Source organism: Drosophila arizonae, chromosome 5 (assembly GCF_054131065.1).
Source record: "Drosophila arizonae isolate 15081-1271.41 chromosome 5, UAZ_ARI_1.0, whole genome shotgun sequence".
In the NCBI taxonomy this organism is placed as follows: Eukaryota; Metazoa; Arthropoda; class Insecta; order Diptera; family Drosophilidae; genus Drosophila; species Drosophila arizonae.
In genome coordinates this window covers 12,841,801-12,864,988 of record NC_142925.1, presented here as the reverse complement: position 1 = coordinate 12,864,988, position 23,188 = coordinate 12,841,801, and the positions used below count along the sequence as shown (strand labels likewise).

Below are 23,188 nucleotides of genomic sequence, written 5' to 3'. Positions count from 1 at the left end.
TGATGAAATGAGAAAAACTTTTTAATAAACACTCGATTGATGTCAATTGACAATTATGCAAATGGGCAGGCAATAAGAATAATAATATGCGCGAAGCTGCCGCACAAAACTTGAAATGATCAATTTTTTGATTCGCAATCGCCTTGGCACTTTTGCAGTTGCGACATCTATCTACCAATCATGGCCCAGAGCGAGCCAGGACCAGGGCCAGGGCAACGTGCTGATGAAGTGACAACAAAAACAAGACAGACAAACTTGCAAACACACAAAAATTGCCAGGGGCTAAGGGAATGTGCTGAGAAGTTCACAATGCCGGCAACGACAACACAGGAAAAGGTGACACCCAACTTAATAAACTCTGCCAGCAGAGGCAGCAGCAGCAGCAGCAGCAGCAGTCGGGGTAGCTGAAGCATCCGGAATAGCCGAAGCAAGGCCGCCAGGTGCATGGATCATTTCTAGCTTGTGCTCTTTGTGTTTGCGCCTTTGTCTTGACACCGGCACTCCGGTACTCCGGCACTCCCGGACTCTGGCAGGGCAAAGCAATCGGTTTTGGGTGTTTGGGTTTGGGTTTGGGTTTTTGGGTTTTGGGTTTAAGGCGTCGGCATTATTGACAAAAGTTTTGCGTGTGTTTTTCGAATTGGAGAGGGGAGGGCGATAGCGGTAGAGGCGTCGGGCGCTACACATTTTTGTTAGCTGATTGAAATTAGTTGAAGCATAAAAAAGTTTGTTTGCCAACAATTTTATACAAAAATATTTCGTTGCAAAGTAAAATTATGACTGCTTTGCATATTTTTCGGTTACCAATGTAAAACTTTAGCCTTTCAACTTATTGGCAAATGTTGGAATTTATGGGCCTGTGCGCCGGGTCCTGAGTTGAGTTGAGCCGAGCTGAACTGAGCTGAGCTGAGCCAATGTTGGTTTTATTTTGCCAGCAATGAGCTGCGGTTTAACAAGCCAACGTTTTGCCATTTCTCCATTTTGTTCTATTCCCCTTCGCTACCTCAGCTCCCTCTGTGCGCCTTTTCCAGGCGGTTTGAGGTCTTCTAATGGCATTAGCAGCCTGTCTGTTGACTTTGTTGAGTCTGTTATTGACTTTGCAAATGCGACGCCCTTAAAGCCAAAAATGATGCACGCTCGCCACGCTCTTCATCCTCTTCGCTCTCCACTCTCTGCCAGCTGCCGCCCTGCACTCTGCTCAGAGACGGTGCTACAATCTTTTCAGCGGTAACTCTCAGGCATCTAAATAAAATTACGTATACGCCACACACATAAACAAGCTGAAACTAAGGCGTCGTGGCGCAAATTGTAAGTGAATAATTATGTTATATTCTGTGGCCCTAATGAACTTAAGAGCGCTAGCTGGCAGCCTAGACATATCGTGTCCTGTCCCTCTATATCCATAGCCCAGCGACCCAGCAGAAACGGCGAGCATGAAAAAAGCCAGCGAAACAAACTGAATTTTCGCTATGAATTTCTTTTTATTCTCCTTGATGTTTGTCTATTAAAGTAAAGTGAATATTTCTAGACGTGTTAAACATCTAAATTCATTTACTCAACTCAGCTTTCTCTCTCTCTCTCTTTCTCTCTCTCTCTCTCTCTCTCTCTCTGCTTGCTAATTCGTTGAAATATTTTGTTAAGTATTCAGCTCAGTCTCTTCGACTGGCCAAAGTTCATGTTCTCTGCTCCAACGCAAATATTTTTCTTTTTATTATGGCTGACCACATGTGGAAGTCTCCTGTAGGGTGTCCAGTGCAGACATTGTGCACACACACACCGAGTAAGCGATGTCCTGCCCGCGGCTTTTTGGCATTTTCTACTACTAATTTGGAAGCACGACCCTTTAGAGAAAATATGCTTGAAGTAACTGGATAAGAATTTAATTAAGCCCGATTCAGTTTTTGCAGCACGCCTCAATGGCTCGCCATGAAAATTGAATTAGTTGAGAGACTAGAGCGAATAATTGTGATTTTCAATCGAGTGTGATTGGCATTGGTTTTGCGTTAAGCACTAAATAAATTCGACCCGAAATTATATAAACGATTCGAGTCGATGTTTTGAGGCCAAAGCAAGTGGCACCGCAAAACCACGAATGCATGCACATATTTTGATTGTACGACCGCAATTCAGAGCCGGCACGTCCTGTCCTGTCCAGTCCTGTGCAAATATTTGACCATGCATATGCAACAATCATCGGGCATTTGCCAATGGTGAAAAATGTGTAATGAGCGGCCGACGCATCAGCCTCGACTAAATGGTGTGGGAGGTGTTGTTCGACCAGACGACATAAATCACGTACAGCCACAAATATACTAAATATACATATATTGTTGATAAACATAAACATATATACATATATGCTCTATGCATTTGTGTATGAAAGCCACATAGATTTTGCAAAATGTTTTTGTTAATTCGATGTGGTGTCTTTGCAAATTGAATATAATCTGCAAAGTGAAATGGAGCACTCGCACACCTGTGCACACCTGTAGAGAATTAAGTGTGGCATAAACTGAAACATGCTGAGCATTTGTGAGATATGAGAAAAGTGCAAAACACGGCAACAAATCAAACGAGCGACAAGCAGAACAAACAACCCAAGCAATGGCTCCTCTATGTAGTCCAAGTCCAAGTTGAAGCTGCAACCGAGAACGGGCATGCATGTGGCAGCAGCAGCAGCAGTAGCGCCTGTGGCACACATGCAAAGCTGGTGACGGCTTTTTATCCGAATCTACGGCACGGAAAATGCATTCAATTTGGCGCGGAGCACGATTCGGGCGAATGCATAGCAATCAAATTGCGGTTAGTTGCGTGTGGCATTGCCGACAACAACAACAACAACAGGAGCAACAAGAGCGACAACAGACGCATGAGAAGCAGAAACAACAACCGCGGTAACAACACTGACAACACACAACAGCAACAACAACAACAGCAACAGCAACAGCAACAGCAACAGCAACAACAACAACAACAACAATAGGAGCAACGGCAACAGCAGCAAAAAATGACAATTGTCAACAATTTTAATTTTCATATACACGCCATGGGGAAAAAACAACAGCAGCAACAACAAGGATAACATTCGCGTTATAACAATGGTCGCCGGCCTTAGCACGCGCTACACACACACACACATATATATATAGACATATGTATATGTGCATGCGCATACATATGCAATATACAAATGGATTCCAGCCAGAGCCTTGGTAATGGAAGTTTATGAGCTCACGTTGGTCCAAATCGAACAATACGGCCTGCAACTGTAACGCTGTTGTCTACCCACTCTCTATCCCCCTCTCCCTCGCCCTCTCCCTCTTGACCACTCCCTCTTCGCCTGTCGTTTGCCATGTCCGGTCCAGCTGACCGCATTTTGCAGCTGACTGCGGGTAAATAATTTTGTAACTGATTTCTGCGCTGCATTTCAACTGCATTCATTATCGGTGTGGAAAAAGGCTCGACGTTTTCAGCGGAGATGGAAAACTGTCAATCCACAGTTGTGAGGGAAATAACTAGCTGTGTCTAATCATTGATTTTAATTAAATTTCGCCTTAACATTAGATCAGGACTTAGCTCGCTGTACTCTATTCTAAAAACTTTAATCTGGTGGAATAATTCAAATATAGATTTTTATTATATATTTCTATTATATATAAAGTTTACTATTTAACATTTTTTCATTCATTTCATTTATTTTTTAATTTATTTATTTTAATCAATTAATGTATTTTTGTTTATATTATTTTAAATGTAAAATAAATGAATAATTTATTAAAATCTATAAAGAACGCCTCTATAAAAAATAATTGCATAATTTCTCATATTAAAAAGAAATTAAATTATCAAATGAATATTTTAATAGCTTTTTGAGTTCTATCTGGCAAAGTCTCATTGATTTTCAATTAGCTCTATTAATATAAATTCATCATTATTATGCAAAAATGCAGTTAATTTCATTGAGCAGCTCAATCGACCAATTGTTAAATAATTTATAAACAAAAGCCATGCATACATTAAAAATAGATTAAACAAGGAAAAAAAGTCTTGAACAGGTTGAATGAATTTTAATTGCAGCTATTAGTATAAATCTAGCATTAAATTTAGCAATTCATTTGATTGTGCGTCTGGTCACACTGGCTGCATTTTAATCACATCCGCACAGCAAACGCCATAATTGCATTTTGGCGGTTTTGTTTCATTTCCCATTTCACATTTCGTTTTGTTACGTTACGTTGCGTTACGTTAGGTTTCATTTCGCTTACGTTTCGTATTGGCTGCGACTGCGGTTTGTTAATTATGAATAATGAAAATTTGTTGAGTATATTTTTGTGCTGCTGCTGCTGCTCCTGTGTGTGTGTGTGTGTGTGTGTGTGTGTGGCTGTTCCTTTTGGCCAACGGCGAATGTCCTTTATTGTCCATTTTATGAGCGTTTGTCGGACCGCAGATTTAGTTAATATTTAAAATGCATGCATATTTGAGTGGCTGCACTCAGAGTGTTATTTTATTTGATTTATTTTGGCATGGAAATGGCTATCAGTGCGCCTCTATGCCAGATTTATGGACTCTGCTGAAAATCAAATAAAATTCGCATTCAGAGCTCTTTGATTTATGCACTCGCATTTTTAATCCATGCGCAAAATTGCGCAGCTGGCGGCCTTTGCTGCTAAGCGTATTAATTAATTAAAAATGAGCATAAATAAGTACATAAATCAATTATCAGATTCAATAAGATGCTGCAGCGCTGCTGCCGCTGCGGGCAGCGCACAGGCAGGCAGCCAGGATAGAGGCAGCAGCAGGATACAGGCTGGCGCTAGCTTTGGCACCGGGCAATTACTTTGCTGAAAGCCCTGCAAGCGACGCGAACGATAAAAACGGCAACATGGCGTTCAAAGTGCACAAAATGGCGGTAATTCACGCTTTGTTGCTGCGCGGCCATAACGAATGAATGAATGAGCGGCCGCAAAAGATGGAAGAGAAAAAAAAAAGAAAAATGAAAATGAAAATGAAGCAAATAGAAAGCAAAAGAAGTGCAGCTCAACCAAAAAGGATGCCGCTAATAGAAGTGCGGGCGACGAGGCAAAACAGCAACAGCTACAGCGCATAGCGAATAGCGAATTGAGAGAATGGGAAAAACCAAGCTAAAGCTGCTATAAACTACCAATGTGATCGATTTAGTAAATACCGTGTAATTGGAAAATTGGGTATTAGAATATATTTATGATGGATGGACTATGATGTTTAACTGATGATGGATGCTCATTCGTATTGAAGAGGAATGAATGATAATAGATAACTGTATGATGTTGAATGAACGATGAGATGATGAGTATATATATGAGTATGATAGATGGCAAGATTTAGCTTAGCTCGCAAACATCCATCCACCGTGATTCAATGTCCACCAATAAGTGCCTTGTGTCGGCTCTCCAACGAATTCGTTCGTGATCGGGCAGAAGTTTTTAATTGGCTTTGTTTTTTTCGTTCTCTTCTCTCAAATATTTTAGTTGAGCTCCATGGATCACAGAGATCTTTATGTATTTGTGAGAGTATTAAGTGGGTGCATGTGTGTGAGTGTGAGGACCATTTGCGTTGACTTTTTGAGCTACTTCTTTGCTCACTTACTGAGCCGAACGCCATTCGTATTGCTCTCTCAGCGATCTTCGTTCAAAGAGCGTGACACGAACAGCAAAGCGCTTAATCGAAATCCAAAAATACGAAGGCTTTGCTGAGAGCGAGTGAATATTACTTTATCGGTTGATCTCGCCAATTATTATTAAAATTTACTAACTGGTCTCAGCAAACAGTATAATTTATATCAGACATCCTTTTGCCTTACCAAACACATAAGCATACCCTACTCTTTTCTATTCAATGGGTATCATGGCCAGAAAAAAATACGTGCAAGCAGGCTGCACTCTTAACTGTTCAGCGAAGAAAAGATATTGTTAGTTTTTTCTTCAGCTTTGTTCAGCTTCATTTCCCGCTGTCCGCCGTCCGTCGTCCGTCGTCCTCCGTCCGCTGTCCGCTGTTCGCTTTCAGCTGCGTGCTAAACTTTTCCTTTGCGATGCGCTTTTGCTAGCTGTGAAGCGTGAATTGTTCATAAAATGGACGATATTTCTGAGAGTCCTTCGGCACGGACTGAGGGCGGGTGGAGTGGCCGTGTCATTAATGATACTCTTTCGTGTGGGTAATGCAATTACTTTTCCCATTTACACATAATTATTAAAGAAATATGCAAGTGCTGGGCAAAGGGGGAGGGGACAACCTAGTCCTTTGCTCGAAATGATCTGCAATTTGTCGCACTTGAATCAAATACGAACTTGGTAATCAAATCAGGTGCAGGCCACAAGTTGCACAGGTAACAAACGGAAAGGAGAAAAACAAAACTGAAGACAAATTTTCGCATGAGAACTTTTTCGAGAGTCAGTCAAGCATATTTGACAAATTCACTTAACGTGTCTACGACCATAAATAATATTTGCAAGTGTGCGAGTGTCTCTCTGTGTGTGTGTGTGTGTTTGTGGTTAACATGTGAGTAAATTGGTTGTGCTTGACTTTCGTCAAATGAAAAACCAACAGCAGAACTTTCTGCAACTGCTGAGTGCATGTTGCATTTTGAATGAGCCAAGTGAAAGTTGACGAATAACCACAGACTCAATGTGTGTAGGTATTGGTGTGTCGGTGTGTGTGTGGGTGTTGGTATTTGATGATGCGACAAGCGCATATTTCAATTACACGCCAGCTGTACCAAAAACCAAATGCCAAAATGGCAGCTGGCACATTTTGCGCTTAATTTCATTTCCGTTTAAGTGCCGTTACAAATGGCCAGACAACCACCCAACCACCCAACCACCCACCGTACCGCCGGTCATCTTTGCTCAAAAGGCACAACAATGGAGCAGTTGCTGCCATTCGAGTATTGAGTTGAGCAGTAAATTTCATTTAAAAAGCATTTCATTTACATTTTGGCCATTTCTGTTGCCATTGGAAATTCGAGCTAACAACTTTTTGGCCAGCACGTTGCCCACTGTTGGCCGTTTTATTGTTTTACCATTATGCCAGGTGTGTGTTTGTGTGCGAGAGCGAGTTTTATGACCCGAACGTCGCGTGCCCAACAGCTCAGCTCAGCTCAGCTCCTGATCCTGTTGCCGCTCAGCCCACTAATCCGTCTGGAGTTTTAGTGCCGAAAATTTTAACGACGCGTCTTTGGAATTTGTTTAAGGAATCTATAAGCGAGCGTCGAGTGTGTGTATGGGTGTGTGTATGTGCCTGTGTGTGTGTGTGTGTTTTTCCTTCAGCGATTTTTCACTTTGTCTGGCTCCGGTTTCTTTTGTTGCAGCCTTTGTTTGTTTTTATGCGCGACCATTGGTTGAACGCTTCGCTGCTTTGATTTGCCAACTCCAGAGCCTCTGCCCTCTGCCCCCTGGCCAGCAGTGTCTTTGCCTTTGCCCTGACCCGGGACCTGGGCCATCAACGGACTCCGTTTCCAATTCCCGATTACTTGGACAGAGTCAAAGATAGAGTAAGAGAGACAAAAACTGAGTGTGTGTGTGAGAGGGAGAGAGAGAGAGAGAGAAAATGGGGGGAAGGCAGAGCTGAGAACGCAAGGCGCACTCGTGCGCTCTTCGGTCTACAAAGCAACAAATCGAGTTTGCGAATAAATGAAATTACTTTTCGGTCTAATGACCATCATCTGCTGATTTTATTAGATTTGTTTCCTTTGCTCTGTTTGTTTTCTGCTGCTGTTGCTGTTGCTATTGGCTGTTGCTGCTGCTGCTGCTGCTTCTGCTGTTGCAACTGCCAAGTTCTTGAGCCAGCGACTGTCTGTGGCTGCAGTGAGCGAACGTGAACGGTAACGTAAACCTGGCCAACTTTAAATGACTTTTGTGCCCAATCGCTGTAAGCAAATGGTTGATAAGGCAACCTCCTCCCCCCTCCATCTGACTTGGCGTCCCTCGGTTCAAGGGTCAAGCACAGTTGTTGACTACGTTTAGCATAATTTCCATTAAGATGGAGCAGACTGAATGACACGAGTTGAATTTCGATTTCTTATGTTTATTATTATAAAAATTATTGAATATTAAATAAAATAAATAAATAAATAAATGGCACAGTATTAAATAAAAAATATATAAAAATAACTTAAACTCAAAAAATTAAACAAATTGATATTTTATTAAAAAAAGTTTGTATTTATATATTATATAATCTATATATTAGAGAAAAATAAATTAATATAACAAAAACTATATTAAATATATAGCCAAGTCTGAATTTCTGTAATAATTAATGAAGACAAATAATACGTAAAATATCATAAATAAATAAATACTTGGATCATACTTTATATTGTATTAAATAAATATTATTATATTAAATACATTTCTCTCTATCTTTCTCTTTCACTCACTCTCTCTCTCTCTCTCCCACTATTTCTAGAGAAAGAAAGATGGGACAGAGATCTTTCTTTCTATATTTATATCTCCCTCTCTCACTCCTAATAATATTTAAATAAAAAGTTTTTATATTCTTCGTAAAAGACTTTAATTTTGGTACATTAAACGAAATGTAATTTTATGCCAAAATGCTTTTAATCGTACATTTCTGCTAATGTCATTTTATCATGTATTTATGTATTTTTTGCCTCTCCCAATTCTCAATTTCTCAATTGCTTTTGGCTGTTGGCTAATGCTGTTCAGTTTTAGGCCAACTAGCAATTTAAGCGCGCGCAACATTAAACCGAAAAATCCGTGTCGCCAGCTTGGTTTTACTTTATTTGAAATATTTCTGGCTACGGATCTGTTTGCTAATGGGGCGGAGCCCCCGCGGCTGCTGCTGCTGGCAGTCACCCTGCCAGGCTCACCTGTTGTGCCAGTTGTTGTTGCTGTTGTTGTTCGCCTTCCGCATTTGCCTCTGACATTTCATTTTTTATGAAACATCTTATTTTTCTAATTTGCAACAGCAGGTGTCGCCATTTTGTGCCATTTTGTTTATAACACGGTCTCTGGCATTGGCAATATGAGAGGCCAAAAGAGCTCGTACCGCCCCGCCACGCCCCCCACCACACCCCACACACTCTGGCAATTTTCATGCTGTTTAATAACGCGCTGTATTCCTGCTTCTACTGCTGCTTCTTCTTCTTCTTCTTGTTGCTGTTGGGTGTAAATTCAGTTTACTGTAAAATTTAATAGAAAGGAAATTTTTCGCACAACTGGCGCATGTGACTTTATATGGCAACATGTGTGTGTGTGTGCGTATTTGCTTGCAAATTGGTGTCCTTTGTTTATAGTGTTTCACATGTTTGCATATAAAGTGAAAATTCTTGTTAAGCGTGCTGTAAAAATGCGTTTAATAAGCTGAACGCACAATCAGACACCTTGCCCCTGCTGCTCCTGCTGCTCCTGCTGCTGCTGCACCTGCTGCTGCTGCCTTAGCTGTTGCTCTCCGAATTACCAAAAACCCATTCCAGCGCGCTGGCGTAGCACACATACATCTGCAAGATTTGGGGGCGTCTTTATTAATTCATAAAACGGCGTCGACAGGTGTCGCCGACGATTTGCTATATGTTGGCTGTTTTCCTGTTGCGTTTATGGTCCAGCCACTTCCTACAGCTAACGAAAAAAAAAACAAAAATAAATAAATAAAAAATAAAAACCAAAGAAAATTGAAAATTTCTGCCATAGCGAATGCACGTAGCAAGGAAGGGGTAGGGTGTGGGGTGTGCAGCCCAAGGAACACGTGAAACAAAGGCGACACGCCAAGCAAACAAAACAAGCAACAAGAAATGAAGAACAGGAATGAGGAAAAGGGGAACATGGAACAGGGAACAAGATACCAAGAACCAGGAACCAGGAACCGGGAGCAAGGCTCACAGAACCCACTCATACCAACAATAATTCGTTATCTCTGGGGCGTATCAAAATCACGCTTGATTAACTTTTTCAAGTCATTTAACAAATAAGCAATAAAATCCGTACGATTCTCGCTACGGCCTGAGCCCCGCCAGAGCCAAACAGCCAATTGCCTGTTACGATTTTAGCCAATTGCGAGCTGGCTGCGAGTATGTTTTTTAATTTGCCCCATTGATGTCCTTATGCACACCAAATGGCCAATAAAATCCTTCAGTTTCAGCCATTCCAAATAAGTATCTATATAAATTATATTAAATATTAACGGCGCATATAGTCGCCTGTTCTTGAGGGACTCGCAGTTCCTTAAAATTGAGAGCGAGACATTAGGAAATGTTAACAACAATAACAACATAAACAACGAGCACTTAATGAAATTGCTTTTTTATAAACTTTTTACATTTAAATTGAGCGCAACAATGGATTAAATCTTATAGTCATTTTTATTTTTCAATATTTGTATATATGTATGTATATGTATGTGTGCATCTGTCGGGATGATTTGATACATCTCTGTTAGGCATTTGAGGCTCTATTATATTTAATCACGCTCACGATTGAACCTCTCTAGCACCGTCTCTCAGCTCGTTTCACATATAAAAGCTGCGCTGTGAGAGTGAAAGAGTCAGGTATAGAATTCTCTCTATTCCGTATACGCTTCTTGCCCTCTCACTGAACTTCGGCTTGTTCATGCTGAGCCGACGATCGTAGTTCTGGGCTCGTGAATGCTTCACGACTGACCGCAATCTCTTGATAATATATAAATCTCTCGCAAATCGATTAGGCGAACTGCTGCCTAGAATATTTCCCTGAGTTTCTTGAGTGAGGCATTTTCAATTAGAGTATTTTATATATTTACAAGCCCGAGTCTGAGTCTCATCAAAGAGTTAATTTAATATATTTGATCTTTTTCTTTGTTCTAATTTAATACGCCGAAATATTAATGCCTCATTACATATATTCTTGAATAAATCAAGTTTCAGAGTCGATATAAAATGTTCTTTATTTACATTGGAGTCATCAACATAACGATCAATAAGGAGAACTAAAAAAACTATATATATAAATAAAAAAAAAAAAAATAAAAAAAATGTAATATGAAAATGTACTTAAAAGCAAGGTATAGAAAAAAATAAAAATTTAATATAAAAAAAATAATAATGTTCATTAAATATATGTTCATTAAGATATAGAAAAAAAAAAAAAAAATAAAAATTTAATATAAAAAAAATAATAATAATGTTCCTTAAATATGTGTTTATTAAGATATAGAAAAAATAAATTAATAAATAAAAATTTAATACAAAGAAAAAAAAAAAATAAATAAAAAAAAAAATAATGTTCATTAAATAGTAGTAGTAAAAGTACCTAACATAAGTTCTGAATAATTATAATGTTCCTTATTAAAATTTAAATTAAATATAAATCCAAATATATAAATAATTTTTTTTTAAATTTTTTTATTTTTTTTTATTTGCAATCTGTCTTGTATAAAACAAGCAGCAAATCTTTAAACTATAGCTATAAATAACTGGATGATTTGAACTCCAACGAGATCAATCCATACATATATGTATTTATATATATTTACATATTTATAGCTAATCTACTAATCAAATCAATCCCTAAACCACATCCTGTTGCTTGTGCCATGTTGGTGATTATCCTTTGCCAATGGCAATCGAAATAAAGTAACTGACATTGAGCAGATTCAAATGAGAAATGTTTATGTTTTTGCTGCGAGACAAATCCTGATTAGCTCAGAGGTCACACAACTAGCAAATTGAGTTATTCGGCAACAATAGTCGCATCTGAGTTGGGCATAAATTTGCGGGCGGCTGTTGCACAGCTAGAAGCATGTATCTATCTGTATGTGTGTGCGTGTGTGTGTGTGTTTGTGGCAGTAAATTAAACACACACAGTTGAGCAGGATACGCATGCCAAGACAGAGCCAAGTCGCTGCTGTCTGCGAGTTTGTGTTGTGGCTCTGGCTGCGGCTAATGGCCAAATGGAATTTTCGTAAATTAGCATTAATTAATCAATGTAGCAAATGAATTTGTAAGCCAGATTTGTCCAAGGTGAGCAGCAGCCAAGTCATTAAATAAATAAAAGCCTCTGTTTGTCTAGCCAGCCAGCCATCCAGCCAGCCAGGCAGCGTAGCCCTTCCCCATTCAAAGTGTAATCAAGCAATTTCTGATTTGACATTTGAAAGCGAGATTAAATTTGATTGTACACAGGCACACATACACACACACACACATTGATGCTTGGGCTGCTTGGAATTTTGGTGGCAAGGACAATGTTGGGCTCCAATTGCAGCTGCTTCGTTGACTCTGTAAACCTTTGCCAGGCTGCCAGTTGCCAGCTGCTTGCAGTCAAATACTATGCATCCGCATCTGCATTAGCAAATACGGCTAACAAACACACGCACACACATATATACGCATATGCATTTGGGCAAATTAAATATTGAGCCAGAGCATGTGGCATTTCGATGCTGCTGCTGCCTGTGCGCCTCGACTCTGATTAGCCCAAAATGTTGTGTGGATGCGCAAATAGCGCAGCAAAGGCTAAAGCCGGCAGGTGTGCAGACAGCCAACAGCCAACAGCCAAGAGTCAACAGTCGGCAGTCGATAGTCGACAACACTAAAGGACTTTAAGCTAATTTCATTGACAACAAGTAAAAACGCTCCAGTCGAGACTGCTCGACTAGGATATACCCTGAACCCTCCAAGCTGATATTCTAATCATTCTGCACTTCTTTTATGCACACATACATACACATGCTTCCACACGCACGCATAAGCCTGCACTCTGCTAACTGCGCAGTAAGCAGCGACTGCGCTTGGGCTGCGCTGCAGTGTGGGCAATATTATGAGAATTTATTTGTCGAATAATTTCTTTTGTAAACATATGATCTTAATGAAACTTTCAGAGTGTAATCATATGGTAAATATGTGTGAACATTCCAAAGCACAAGTCTCTAGTACTTGAAATGCGTTTTTTACAAATTGGGGGAGAAGGGGGCGTGGTATCCAAAATCTGTAAATTACAAAATCTTTGTATCGATTAACTTTATATACAACACAAATTTGAAGACTCCAGGTCTAAAAATGTTCAAATTAGGCCAAAAAAACAAAATCAATTTTTCGATTATTCTCGATAAAAAAGTTATCGGACGATTTATCGAAAAAATAAAGCAAACTCGTACTGCGTATGGTACTCACGAGTATGCATGCCAAATTTCAGCTCTCTAGCTCTTGTAACTTCTGAGATCGACGCACTCATACGGACGGACGGACGGACGGACGGACGGACGGACGGACGGACGGACGGACGGACGGACGGACGGACGGACGGACAGACGGACAGGGCTATATCAACTCAGCTCGTCACGCTGATCAAGAATATATATACTTTGTGGGGTCTGCCACGCCTCCTTCTGCCCGTTACATACTTTTTCACAAAACCATTATACCCTGATTTCCCATTTTCAATGGGTTCAGGGTATAAAAAACTCAAACAATTTATGCTCAATAATAAACAGCAGGCAACATCAAAGGCCAAAGGCAGATGGTTCAAGCTGAGTGACTGACTGGGCTGACTGACTGACGGGCTGGCTTTGGCAGCTTTGCTTCAGCTTGATGGGCTGCAAGCTGGGGTAAGCTACACACACACACACACACTCACTAAGATACACACAGCTGCGTGGGGATCAGGCACAGCTTAAGACACTCAATCAAATGTGAAAATCAATTGCTGCCACACACGCTAATCAGACAACATTTATATGGCTGCACGTCAAATCAAAAAAGAAAAAAGGCGAAAGACGAAAAATAAAAAATAGAAATCGAGCTACATACACACACACTCACGCACACAGTCACACACACACTCATATATGCTTTGCATACTTTTGCGCGTCGCTGGCAGCGCCTTAGCTGCGTTTATGGCCGTAAATTCGATTTGCGCTTCAATCAACACCTGCACACATCTTCACATCTTCAGCCACATCTTCACATCTACATTCACATCCTCAGCTTCAGCTTCAGCTTCATCTATCAGCTTCATCGCTCAGCTTCGACTAGGCAAATTGTCTGTTGCGTAATTGAAAATGACAGCGCAGACTGTCTGACAGCTGCAGCGCGGTTGACAAGCGCCACAGAAAGCTGCAAAAATCAGCAACAACAGCAACAACAACAGCAACAACAACAGCAACAACAAATTGTAAATAAGTAAATAAGCTTAAGTAAGCTAGACGAAAATACTTCAATATAGCATAAATCGTGGGCAAAAGAAAACAAATCAATTTTGATTTACAAATGTCTCGAAATTTGACAATCTACGAAAAGTTCAAGTGCTGACTAGGAGATGCCCTGTAATGAGCTGATATATGATATCATTTATTATTCATTCCTATGCATAAAAAAACAATTCATTCAATATCATTTCTTTCATCTCTCTCTCACTCACATTTGATGCTATATAATTCCCATCTGATGATTCTCAAATATGAATCTAATCTCCAATGAAAACTCTTCACCGTTTGTCTACATTTGCTTTTATTTGACTTATCATTTAAAGAAAATGCTGCTTGAGGACGGGGGCAAATATCGAAATCTGATTACAGTGCCAAATATAAATACAATAGAATATACGATAATACATAGAATTTGTCTATAAAAGGAATTTCGACATATTTAATGGCTGCCAGAACGAGTCCAAGTCTAATCTAAAAGTCAATTCATTCAGATCCCATTACAGACCAAGAGAGATGAGAATTTTTCACTTTTTTTTTTTTTGTAGATTTCGACTTTTAATTGTCACTCTATCTAGCGCTAACTTGTCCATTTTATACACGAGAGCCAAACGTACATATCGGGAGGAATACATGAGAATAGAAAAATAAACACCAACAATCGAGGGATGTCTGTCTTAAGTCTGGGCGCAGGCTAGCTGATACATAAACTGAATGATCGTGCGCGTGGGCCGACCAGTCATACTGTCCTTGAGCAGATAGGGTAGGGTGTTGATCTTGGTCAGCATGCCGGTGCCGCGGATATCCAGATGGGCCCAGTCGAGGCAGGGCACCAGTGTGTGCAGTATGGCCGCGGCCAGGCAGGAGGAGGCCGGGCCCCGGCCGCAGTTGCTCATGTCGTAGGTGGTGTTCGTGGTGACGATCTGTTTGAAGTAGCGGAAGAGGGGCATGCGCCACACGCGATCCCCCGTAATGCTGCCCGCCTTGCGGAACTGCTTGGCCACGTACGCCGAGTTGCTCCACAGCCCGGTGGCGCTGCCGCCCAGCCCGCAGTTGACGCCGTCGCCGATCGCGCCCACGCTGACAATCATTTTCGGCTTGAAATTGGCCTGGGCGTAGAGCAGCGGATCCGCCAGCATTACGACAGGCGCCTTGTCGACGTTCTTGATGCCGAGCGTGACGCCGTTCAGCAGCGTCACCACGTCGCCGCACTTGACGGCCATGCCGGAGGGCATGTGCTCGCAGAGCGGCAGCACGGCCGAGATGTTCATGGGCAGCGAGAGGGCGGCGGCGGCTCGGAGGACGCCCACGCAGACGGCCGCACCGGACATGGAGCCGCGGTACTCGTCCATGCCGGTCTTCTTCTTCAGGCAGAGGCCGCCGCTGTGGAAGGTCAGGCCCTGGCCCAGGAGCAGCACCGCCTTGTCCTCGGGCGATGTGCCGCAGTAGGTGCACTCGAGCAGCAGCGGCGGCTCGCAGGAGCCCTTGGCAATCATCAGGAACGAGTTGAGGCTCATGTCCTCGATCCAGTCCATCGAGCGCACCTCCACCGAGACGCCGCACGGACAGAGCGCATCCACGGTGGCCTGCGCGAAAATGGAGGGCGTCATTTGGTTCGCGGGAGTATCGGAGAGACGACGAGCCAGATTCTGCGACTCGGCCTTGAAGAGGCCGCGCACCCAGCCATCGTGGTCGCCCTTGCCATACATGTGCAGCTTCGGTGTGGGCAAGCGGTTCTTCTTGCGCTTATTGGCGTTGTAGCGCCACACCGCGAGCGCCGCGCCCTCAGCAGCCTGCTCTGAGAAGTCCATACCGTCGACATGCACCTCGCTCATGCGTTGTAGCTGCAACGCTCGTGCGCCAGTTCCGGCGGCGATGCGCGTGTTCTCCATACCCTCGTCCAGTTCCTCGGCCTCGTTGTAGCCGGCGCCCGATGGGCCCATGCCCACCACAGCCACCGTTTGGAATTCACCCTCCAGGCCATTGAACAGCAGCCCCTTGCCGGGCCGCCCATCCATGCCGCGCTCGCGCACCAGGCTCATGATTTTGCCGCCAACGGCGTCGTCGAGCAGCACACCGTTCTCCGATGACTTGATGGGCTTGTCCCCGTCCTTCTGATAGATGCCGATGACAACTCCCTTGGGCTTGTCGCACTTGCTGGAGAAGGCGCGACACCGCATCGCAGCCGACTCGCAGCCGAGCAGCCGACGGGCCGAATTGAATATACGCAACTCACGATAGGCAGGCATTTCAATCTGTTCTTCCTCTTCTTCTTCTTCTTCTAGTTCTTCGACGGCTCACAGGGCGTGTTTATATTTAAATATATATATAAATATATCTATACTATATATTATTTACACTTCAATTTTACTTCACGGAAAATTTACGAAAAAAAAAATAAAAATAAAATAAATGCTAAATTTACTGTCCCAATTTATAAATGATAAATATTTTTTTTTTAACGAGCTATATCTGTGCTCAATAAGGCAAGCAGCACTAAAGTGAGGCATTTCGGTCAGCTGTGCTGTGGCCCAGCTCGAGCCCAGGAATTTTAAAGCCACAGCTACTTTGTGCTTGAACTTTTTTGTTTCGGCTCAAATAACTGTAAAGTTGAAGTCTATAGCCAGTCAAAGCGGCTCAGCTTAGAGTGGACTCATTATGCAAACTGCATCATGTCCTCGTTGAATATCGTATGAATTTTAATTTGTCGCCGGATGCTGCTGGCCCAGTGCACAACCCACAACAAATACAACAACAACAACAACGACAACAACAACAACGACAACAAACGACGACAATAAGTATAATTATAATAGGTGCACATAATTAATTTTCCAAGCCAGTGAATCGAGCATAATTTGGCTTAAAATTTTTTCGTTTTTTTTTTTTTTTTTTTTTGGTGCGAAAAATGCGCCAAACAGCGAAGCAGATGCCAGGAGCCGCAGGACTCGTTAGCAGGCTAAAAGAACATTTAAGCTTGTGTTGCCAACGAGAGTGCAACAAGGGCTAATCGGGCAAGACTTTAACCGTTATTAAAGCTATATGCTTGAAAGGCATTTGGAAATATTTCCAATAATTCAATCCATCTATTTATAGCAATAAAATTTTTTGCTCAAATGAGGGAAAAAAAAAATACAATTTAAAAATATTTATGCATATACATATTTTATGGGTCTGCCAAGCCTTCTTCTGCCGGTTATATAAATTTTCACACGTATATTATACCCAGATTTTCAATTTTTAATGGATTCAGGGTCAAACAAAATATAAATACAAAAAATGAAAAAGAAATGAAAAGAAAAATTAAATTAAATTTTTATTTACTATGCAAATTTAATTGATTCGATTTTTAGCTAATTCGTTAGCCTTGAGAATTACTTGTATTCCATTCCTTCAAAATAATTCTAATAATAATAATAATAATAATTTTTTATAAAATAATGGACTTAATTTAATGATATTCCCACATGCTCAAGCTGAACAAAGCATGGATCAATTCATTAATTTATTCTATTTAAGGCTGTATTAAAAAAAAAAAAAAACTAATTGCGACAAGGAGATATTAACAATTACAGCAAAAATCGAGATTCTATAAAAAACTCGAGATTCTATAAAAATGCGTGATCTACACGGACCTAGAAAAGTCTCTAGTTCTTATATCTTCTGAGATCGACGCGTTCATACATACGAACGAACGGACAGGCAGACAGACGGACAGGGCTAAATCGACTCAGCTCGTCGCCCTGATTTAATAATTACTTAGCTTACTCAAAAAATCATTTATCACAACTTCAGTAATCTGCGCTGCCCAAAGAGTTTTCACATGATTTCAATTTGATTATATAATAAAATTTACTTTAGCTAATTCTTCTATACGTTATCTAGAAGCCTCAATATTAAAACTGCCAACTGCCTGTAATGAATTGCTAGAATTTTGCAATTAAAATTGAGCATCGTCCTGCAATCACATACATATATACATGTACATATATATAATTTGTGTAGTTTTAATAATGCTTATCGTCCTGGCCATGCACAAATAATTACGATTTGTATTTGTCAAGCAGCAAATGGAATTCAATTTTAGTTCAGCAAAGTGTGGACTTATCTTTGGCAAAATGTTTGAACACGAATACAAACGTCGGCCAACTGCCAACTGCCAACTGCCAACTGAGAACTGAGAACTGAGAACTGGCAAATGCCAGAAGCATAAAAGTGTTCAAATGGAAATACGAATTTGTAGCTTGGTATTTGTCTTGCATGGCCCAAGCAAATGTGTGTGTGTGTGTCTGGAGCAGGGCTTCGTTGAGGGTGTGCAAATTAACCCAATAATCCTGATGCAGCAGCAGCAGCAGCTGAAATGCCCGAAACCAAATTTGAAATTTTGTTATTTCTCACCTTTGCGCTTGACCTGTTCGCTTGATAACACAGACGCACGACCAAGACAGATAGACCAGCAAATGGATGCCCTGCAGCTAAACACACACACACACACACACACACACACAGACATCCATTCAGAGCAATGCAAACAGAGACAAAGGGACAACAGAGAGACAGAGGCTTGTGGCTTAGCTTTTTGGTCCAGCTGCTTGGCCAGGTCGCACAATCATAAATGTCGCCTTGCTGGATGATAAAATATTTGCTTAAGTTGAATAGTTCAAAGTATTTCATTTTAAATTAACATTTGTCTTTGCGCACTCAGCTGGAATTATGCAATGTGCTCGCCGATAAGCCCATTTCAGCTCGCAAGCTTTGCCTTTTGCGTTCTCAGTTGAGCCAAATTAAAATTGGAATTGAATTAATGTGGCTAAGTGTGCTTTAAGTGCGGCTTTAATGTATGGCTGCAGGCCGTTTGTGGCCAGGTAGCAGGTAGCATGCGAAATGGCATAAAGCAAAGTTTAAGCCATAATTTAGCTGGTTCGCTCTCAACTTTTGGCCATGCACTTTGTCTAGCTTCAGTTAACACGCTCGCAACGAGTGTAACCTCCCCCAGCTGAGCTCTGCCCTGTGACCCCCATGTGGGCGTGTGTGTGTGTGTGTGTGTGTGTGTGTGTGTGTGAGTGTTCGTGTGTGTGTGTGTGTGATGCTCACGCATGAACACATTTTCGGGTCGCATTCGATGCTGCAGCTGTGCTAAAGGACTTCTCGCAGTCCTATTAAGCGGCTTACAAGTAAAATGCTGCCAGATTTTAATTGTCTGCACGGAAGAAGTCGAATAGTGTGAGCAACAACAGCAACAACAACAGTGGAAAAGCACGTAGCACACACATGAGGGCCACGTTGCGTATGCGCAATGTGACATAGACTGCTGCGGGCTTATTTGGCATGTGTGTGTGTGTCTCTTAAGTAAATTTCAGTGTAGTACATGGGCCTGGCAAACACTTACGGTCTGTTGCGCATCAGCTGCCTGTCATGGTTTAGCAGCCAACCAAGCCAGCGAACAATGCAGCAGAGACCCGAATTAATTGTACCTGATGGAAGCCAGCGAGGCCTCTTGGCCATATTAACTGATCAAATTTCAATGCAATTGCAGGCGGCAAATTCAATTAGATGGCATAGACGATTATTTTTCTTTTATTTTCACTCGGCGTGCGATAAAGTTGAAATTGTTTTTTAATGCTATTTGCCGAAAAAAAGAAAAAAAAAAAAAAAATACGAAAACTCTGAGCAGAACACAAAAATAGATTAACTGCTCGAGGGGTTTCAGCTAAAATTTGCAATTTGGATATTCAACGTGCGCTGGACACAATAAAATAATGAGCACCGAAATTACACAAAGCGTGGAAAAATGGCCGCGAGCACCATTAACCGGGCCCCCAGAGTGGAAGGCGGCGAAATGAATTCTAAAAGCTTTTGCGCCAAAGTGTTGACAACCATTTTTGGTAATATGCTCAAGCAGGCCAGGCCAAGCAGGCAGGCCGAGCAGGCAGCCAGGCCGAGCTGTGGCACCCTGCTGCGAGCAAAAGGATGCTAAAACAATTACAAGGACTGCCAGGAAAGCAACAACAGCAACAACAACAACAACAACAACAACAAAGACAACGACAATGACAGGCGCAGATTCCAGCAAAATTTATTTGCTGTGCGATAATTTTTAAGAACAAAGACGAACATTTTCCTAGAGCTTCAGCAAAGTGGGCAACAGCTCGAGAGGGTGCGAGGGTGCGAGCGCTGGCCTCTGCCCTTATTTTATTGGGGCAGCGAAGTCGACCATTATATACATAAGCCAAAGCGCTTTAATTAGCCAAACGGCCAAATGAAGGGCACAAATTTCCGCCAAGCTTGAAAATTTCTAATCAAACTCACAAATTTCAAATCAAATTTAAAATGCGCAAAATTGAGCTGAAATGAAGTCAGAAATTGAAGTCGTCAGCATGAACCAGAAATATCAGATATATGCCATATATATATATATTCATACATATATATTGTTGTAATAATTCATTTGGCTTGCTGTCAAATTAGCTGTGGCAAATTATTTCAAGTACTTTTTGTTGTTGTTGCTTTTCATTTTCATTTTCATTTTTATTTTCTTTTCATTTTCATTTTTATTTTTATTTTCTTCTCTCGGTTTTTTTTTTAACGCACTGATTTAATTTCTCTTTCGGCAACTTTTCTAATTCTTTTGTGATTGTTATTTGCGCCTTAGCGTTTTTTTCTTCTTCTCGCTTCTTGTCTTTAATTCCTTACTGCCATTTCAATGTGTTTGGCGTTTTGTTGCTGCAAAGCCAACAATTTGGGGTAGTTGTGCATGAAAATGTGCCTCGGGCTGTGCGATTCTGATAAGAATTTGTAGACAAGCCGCAGGCTGAATACCCGACTGTGGCATACCCTGTTTTTGCCTGACTGCTAAAGCTGTTGGGTATTAAATATATTACTCATATTAAATTTGGATTTCATTCAATTTTAGTCTAAATCTGAAGTTAATTGAGCGAGTCTTAATTAACAATCAATACACCAAGAATACACCAAGATTTTTATGAATCATAGAAGAACAGCTTCTGCCACAATATTTTCAATTTTAATTAATTTTAAACTATTCAACAACTTTTTTCCTTTACCCACAAAAATCTCAAATTTCAATTTCAAAATAGTATACTAAGTAAAATAGTGTATAAAAATTATTAAGGAATTGATTCTATTCCTACTACCTGATAGACAATATTATAAACACATTAATAAAATTTTATAATTATTAAAAACATTTCCTCATTTTATACATATATTTCAAATCGTCATATCGTCAACTTCCAAGCTAATATGCCCGTTTCTTACACAAATTCCACCATATTCTTCATTTAAAGTTAATCTAGAATATAAAGTTGATTATATTTTTGATTGCCCACAAAAGTCAAGTAAAAAAAACATATTTTTGCTTACTTTATAGATAATTTTTTATTAAAATTTAATATTTTTTTTAGAACTAAACGCTTAGAAACTAAAATGTCGTCGATTTAACTTAAGTACAGATAGAAAAGTATGCTAAAAATTCATGTTCTCATAATTTCATACTTTGCACTTGGCAAGAGTCTGTAAAAATATTGTAAAATAAAATCGAGTAAAAATTCGTACATGCAACAGTTTTACATACAAATGTTGATAATAATTTGGTTGATCGAGGATTGAAATTAGTTTTAAAATGGAAACTGCATAAATGACGAAATGCTTTTGCTATTTTATATAATATATAATTATTATTATTATGTCGTATATAAACTATGGACCGATTTGATGTAAATTGTTTGCTATATATATATTATGTTTATGTGTACTTTTATATAATTCAGCTTCAATGTTTTGTTTAGTTTTGTGTCGTTTTGCTTTGCTTTGTTTTGTTTTATACGATTATATTGCTTATTGATGTCGTTCTTTAAGTTCAGTTAGTTGAAAAGCAGATTTTCATTAATGTATATATGAATATATATATGTGGCATATTTATGAATGCGAATCCAGTTATTGTGTATGAGTGTGTGTGTGCGTGTGTGTGGATATCGTTTAAGTGGGCAATTCATAAATTTATCAAAACTTAACATCACATTGCTTCTCCGATTACATATAGATTTATAGTTCGATATAATATTAAATATATATATATTCTTGTTGATTTGTTTATGAGTTCGAATGCTTGAAATGTGATTTATTTATGTATATGCATATGTATATGTATGTGTTAGGGTTTATGTACTTGTAATACTTGTTCGTTCGCTCTACATTTGCCTGTGTTAGTTGTTAGATTTAAGATAGAATTACATATATTAACATTTTGAAACGTTGCGTTACTTTTAGTTGCAATAAGTATGCTTAATTAATTGTATTTACTTTAATTCGATTTCAATGTTTATAATAACGATATGAAGTGATTTGATTTCCACTTAAATATTGTTTGCGTTTGCGAGCGGCAGTTGTAAATTGTATTTTATTTATTTTTATTTTTTTGTAGCTAGCTATTTTGTTTTATCAACTGTAATTGTAATTGTAATTGTAACTGTAACTGTATGTGCATCTCTAAATGCCATAGACAAGTGTCTCTTGAATTATTTATTAATATCCCATCAGCTCTCATCGTATGTTGAATAAATGCACTGTACTGGAAGTGGTTGCTCTATACACATATGTAAGTTGATATTCGTATAAATGCAGTTTGTAGGAGTTCATGCTTAACTATGATGATTGATGATTGATGACGATGGACTATGCGGCAACTTAAGTCAAAGTAGGCGCTCAATAATAAAAATAATTACTATTTTATTAACTCCAATACGATTCGATACGATATGATTTGATTTGATGCAGTTTGTTGTTGTTTTTGGGAACTCTTGACGGATTTGTAGAAACGCTTAATGGACATGGATGTGTGGCATGGTGACCGTGACGCTATTGTCGTGGTATCAAACGTTGTTCTTGCGGAAAATATCATTGGGATGCTGATTGCTGCTGAAGTTCTGGCGCGTGGAGCATTGCTGCAAGAAACGAGGCGAGTCGAAAATAGACAAATGTTGTATTAAGTGCGTGCCGTAA

General features: G+C 40.1%; 2 protein-coding genes across 6 annotated transcripts in view; both read right to left on the bottom strand.

Annotated features, from left to right (window-relative positions):
• Positions 1 to 14,453: 14,453 nt before the first annotated feature.
• Positions 14,454 to 16,683, bottom strand: LOC108617138 (crystallomitin loopin-1-like). Its single transcript, XM_089470250.1, has one exon. It carries the CDS (start codon positions 16,413 to 16,415, stop codon positions 14,844 to 14,846), a length of 1,572 nt encoding a protein of 523 aa, XP_089326376.1. The 5' UTR covers positions 16,416 to 16,683; the 3' UTR covers positions 14,454 to 14,843.
• A 4,866-nt stretch (positions 16,684 to 21,549) lies between these two features.
• The window catches only part of Sema2a (Semaphorin 2a), a 54,316-nt gene continuing 52,677 nt past the window's right edge, over positions 21,550 to 23,188 (bottom strand). For all 5 annotated transcript variants that reach the window (XM_018012827.2, XM_018012828.2, XM_089469440.1 and 2 more), the window contains exon 15: positions 21,550 to 23,130. In XM_018012827.2, the coding sequence (XP_017868316.1) occupies positions 23,059 to 23,130 (72 nt within the window). In that variant the 3' untranslated portion in view covers positions 21,550 to 23,058. The remainder of the gene's footprint in view (positions 23,131 to 23,188) is intronic.

What these genes read in the sequence shown, in the direction of transcription:
- LOC108617138 (XM_089470250.1), bottom strand. Translation starts at nt 16,415, where the DNA reads ATGCCTGCCTATCGTGAGTTGCGTATATTCAATTCGGCCCGTCGGCTG.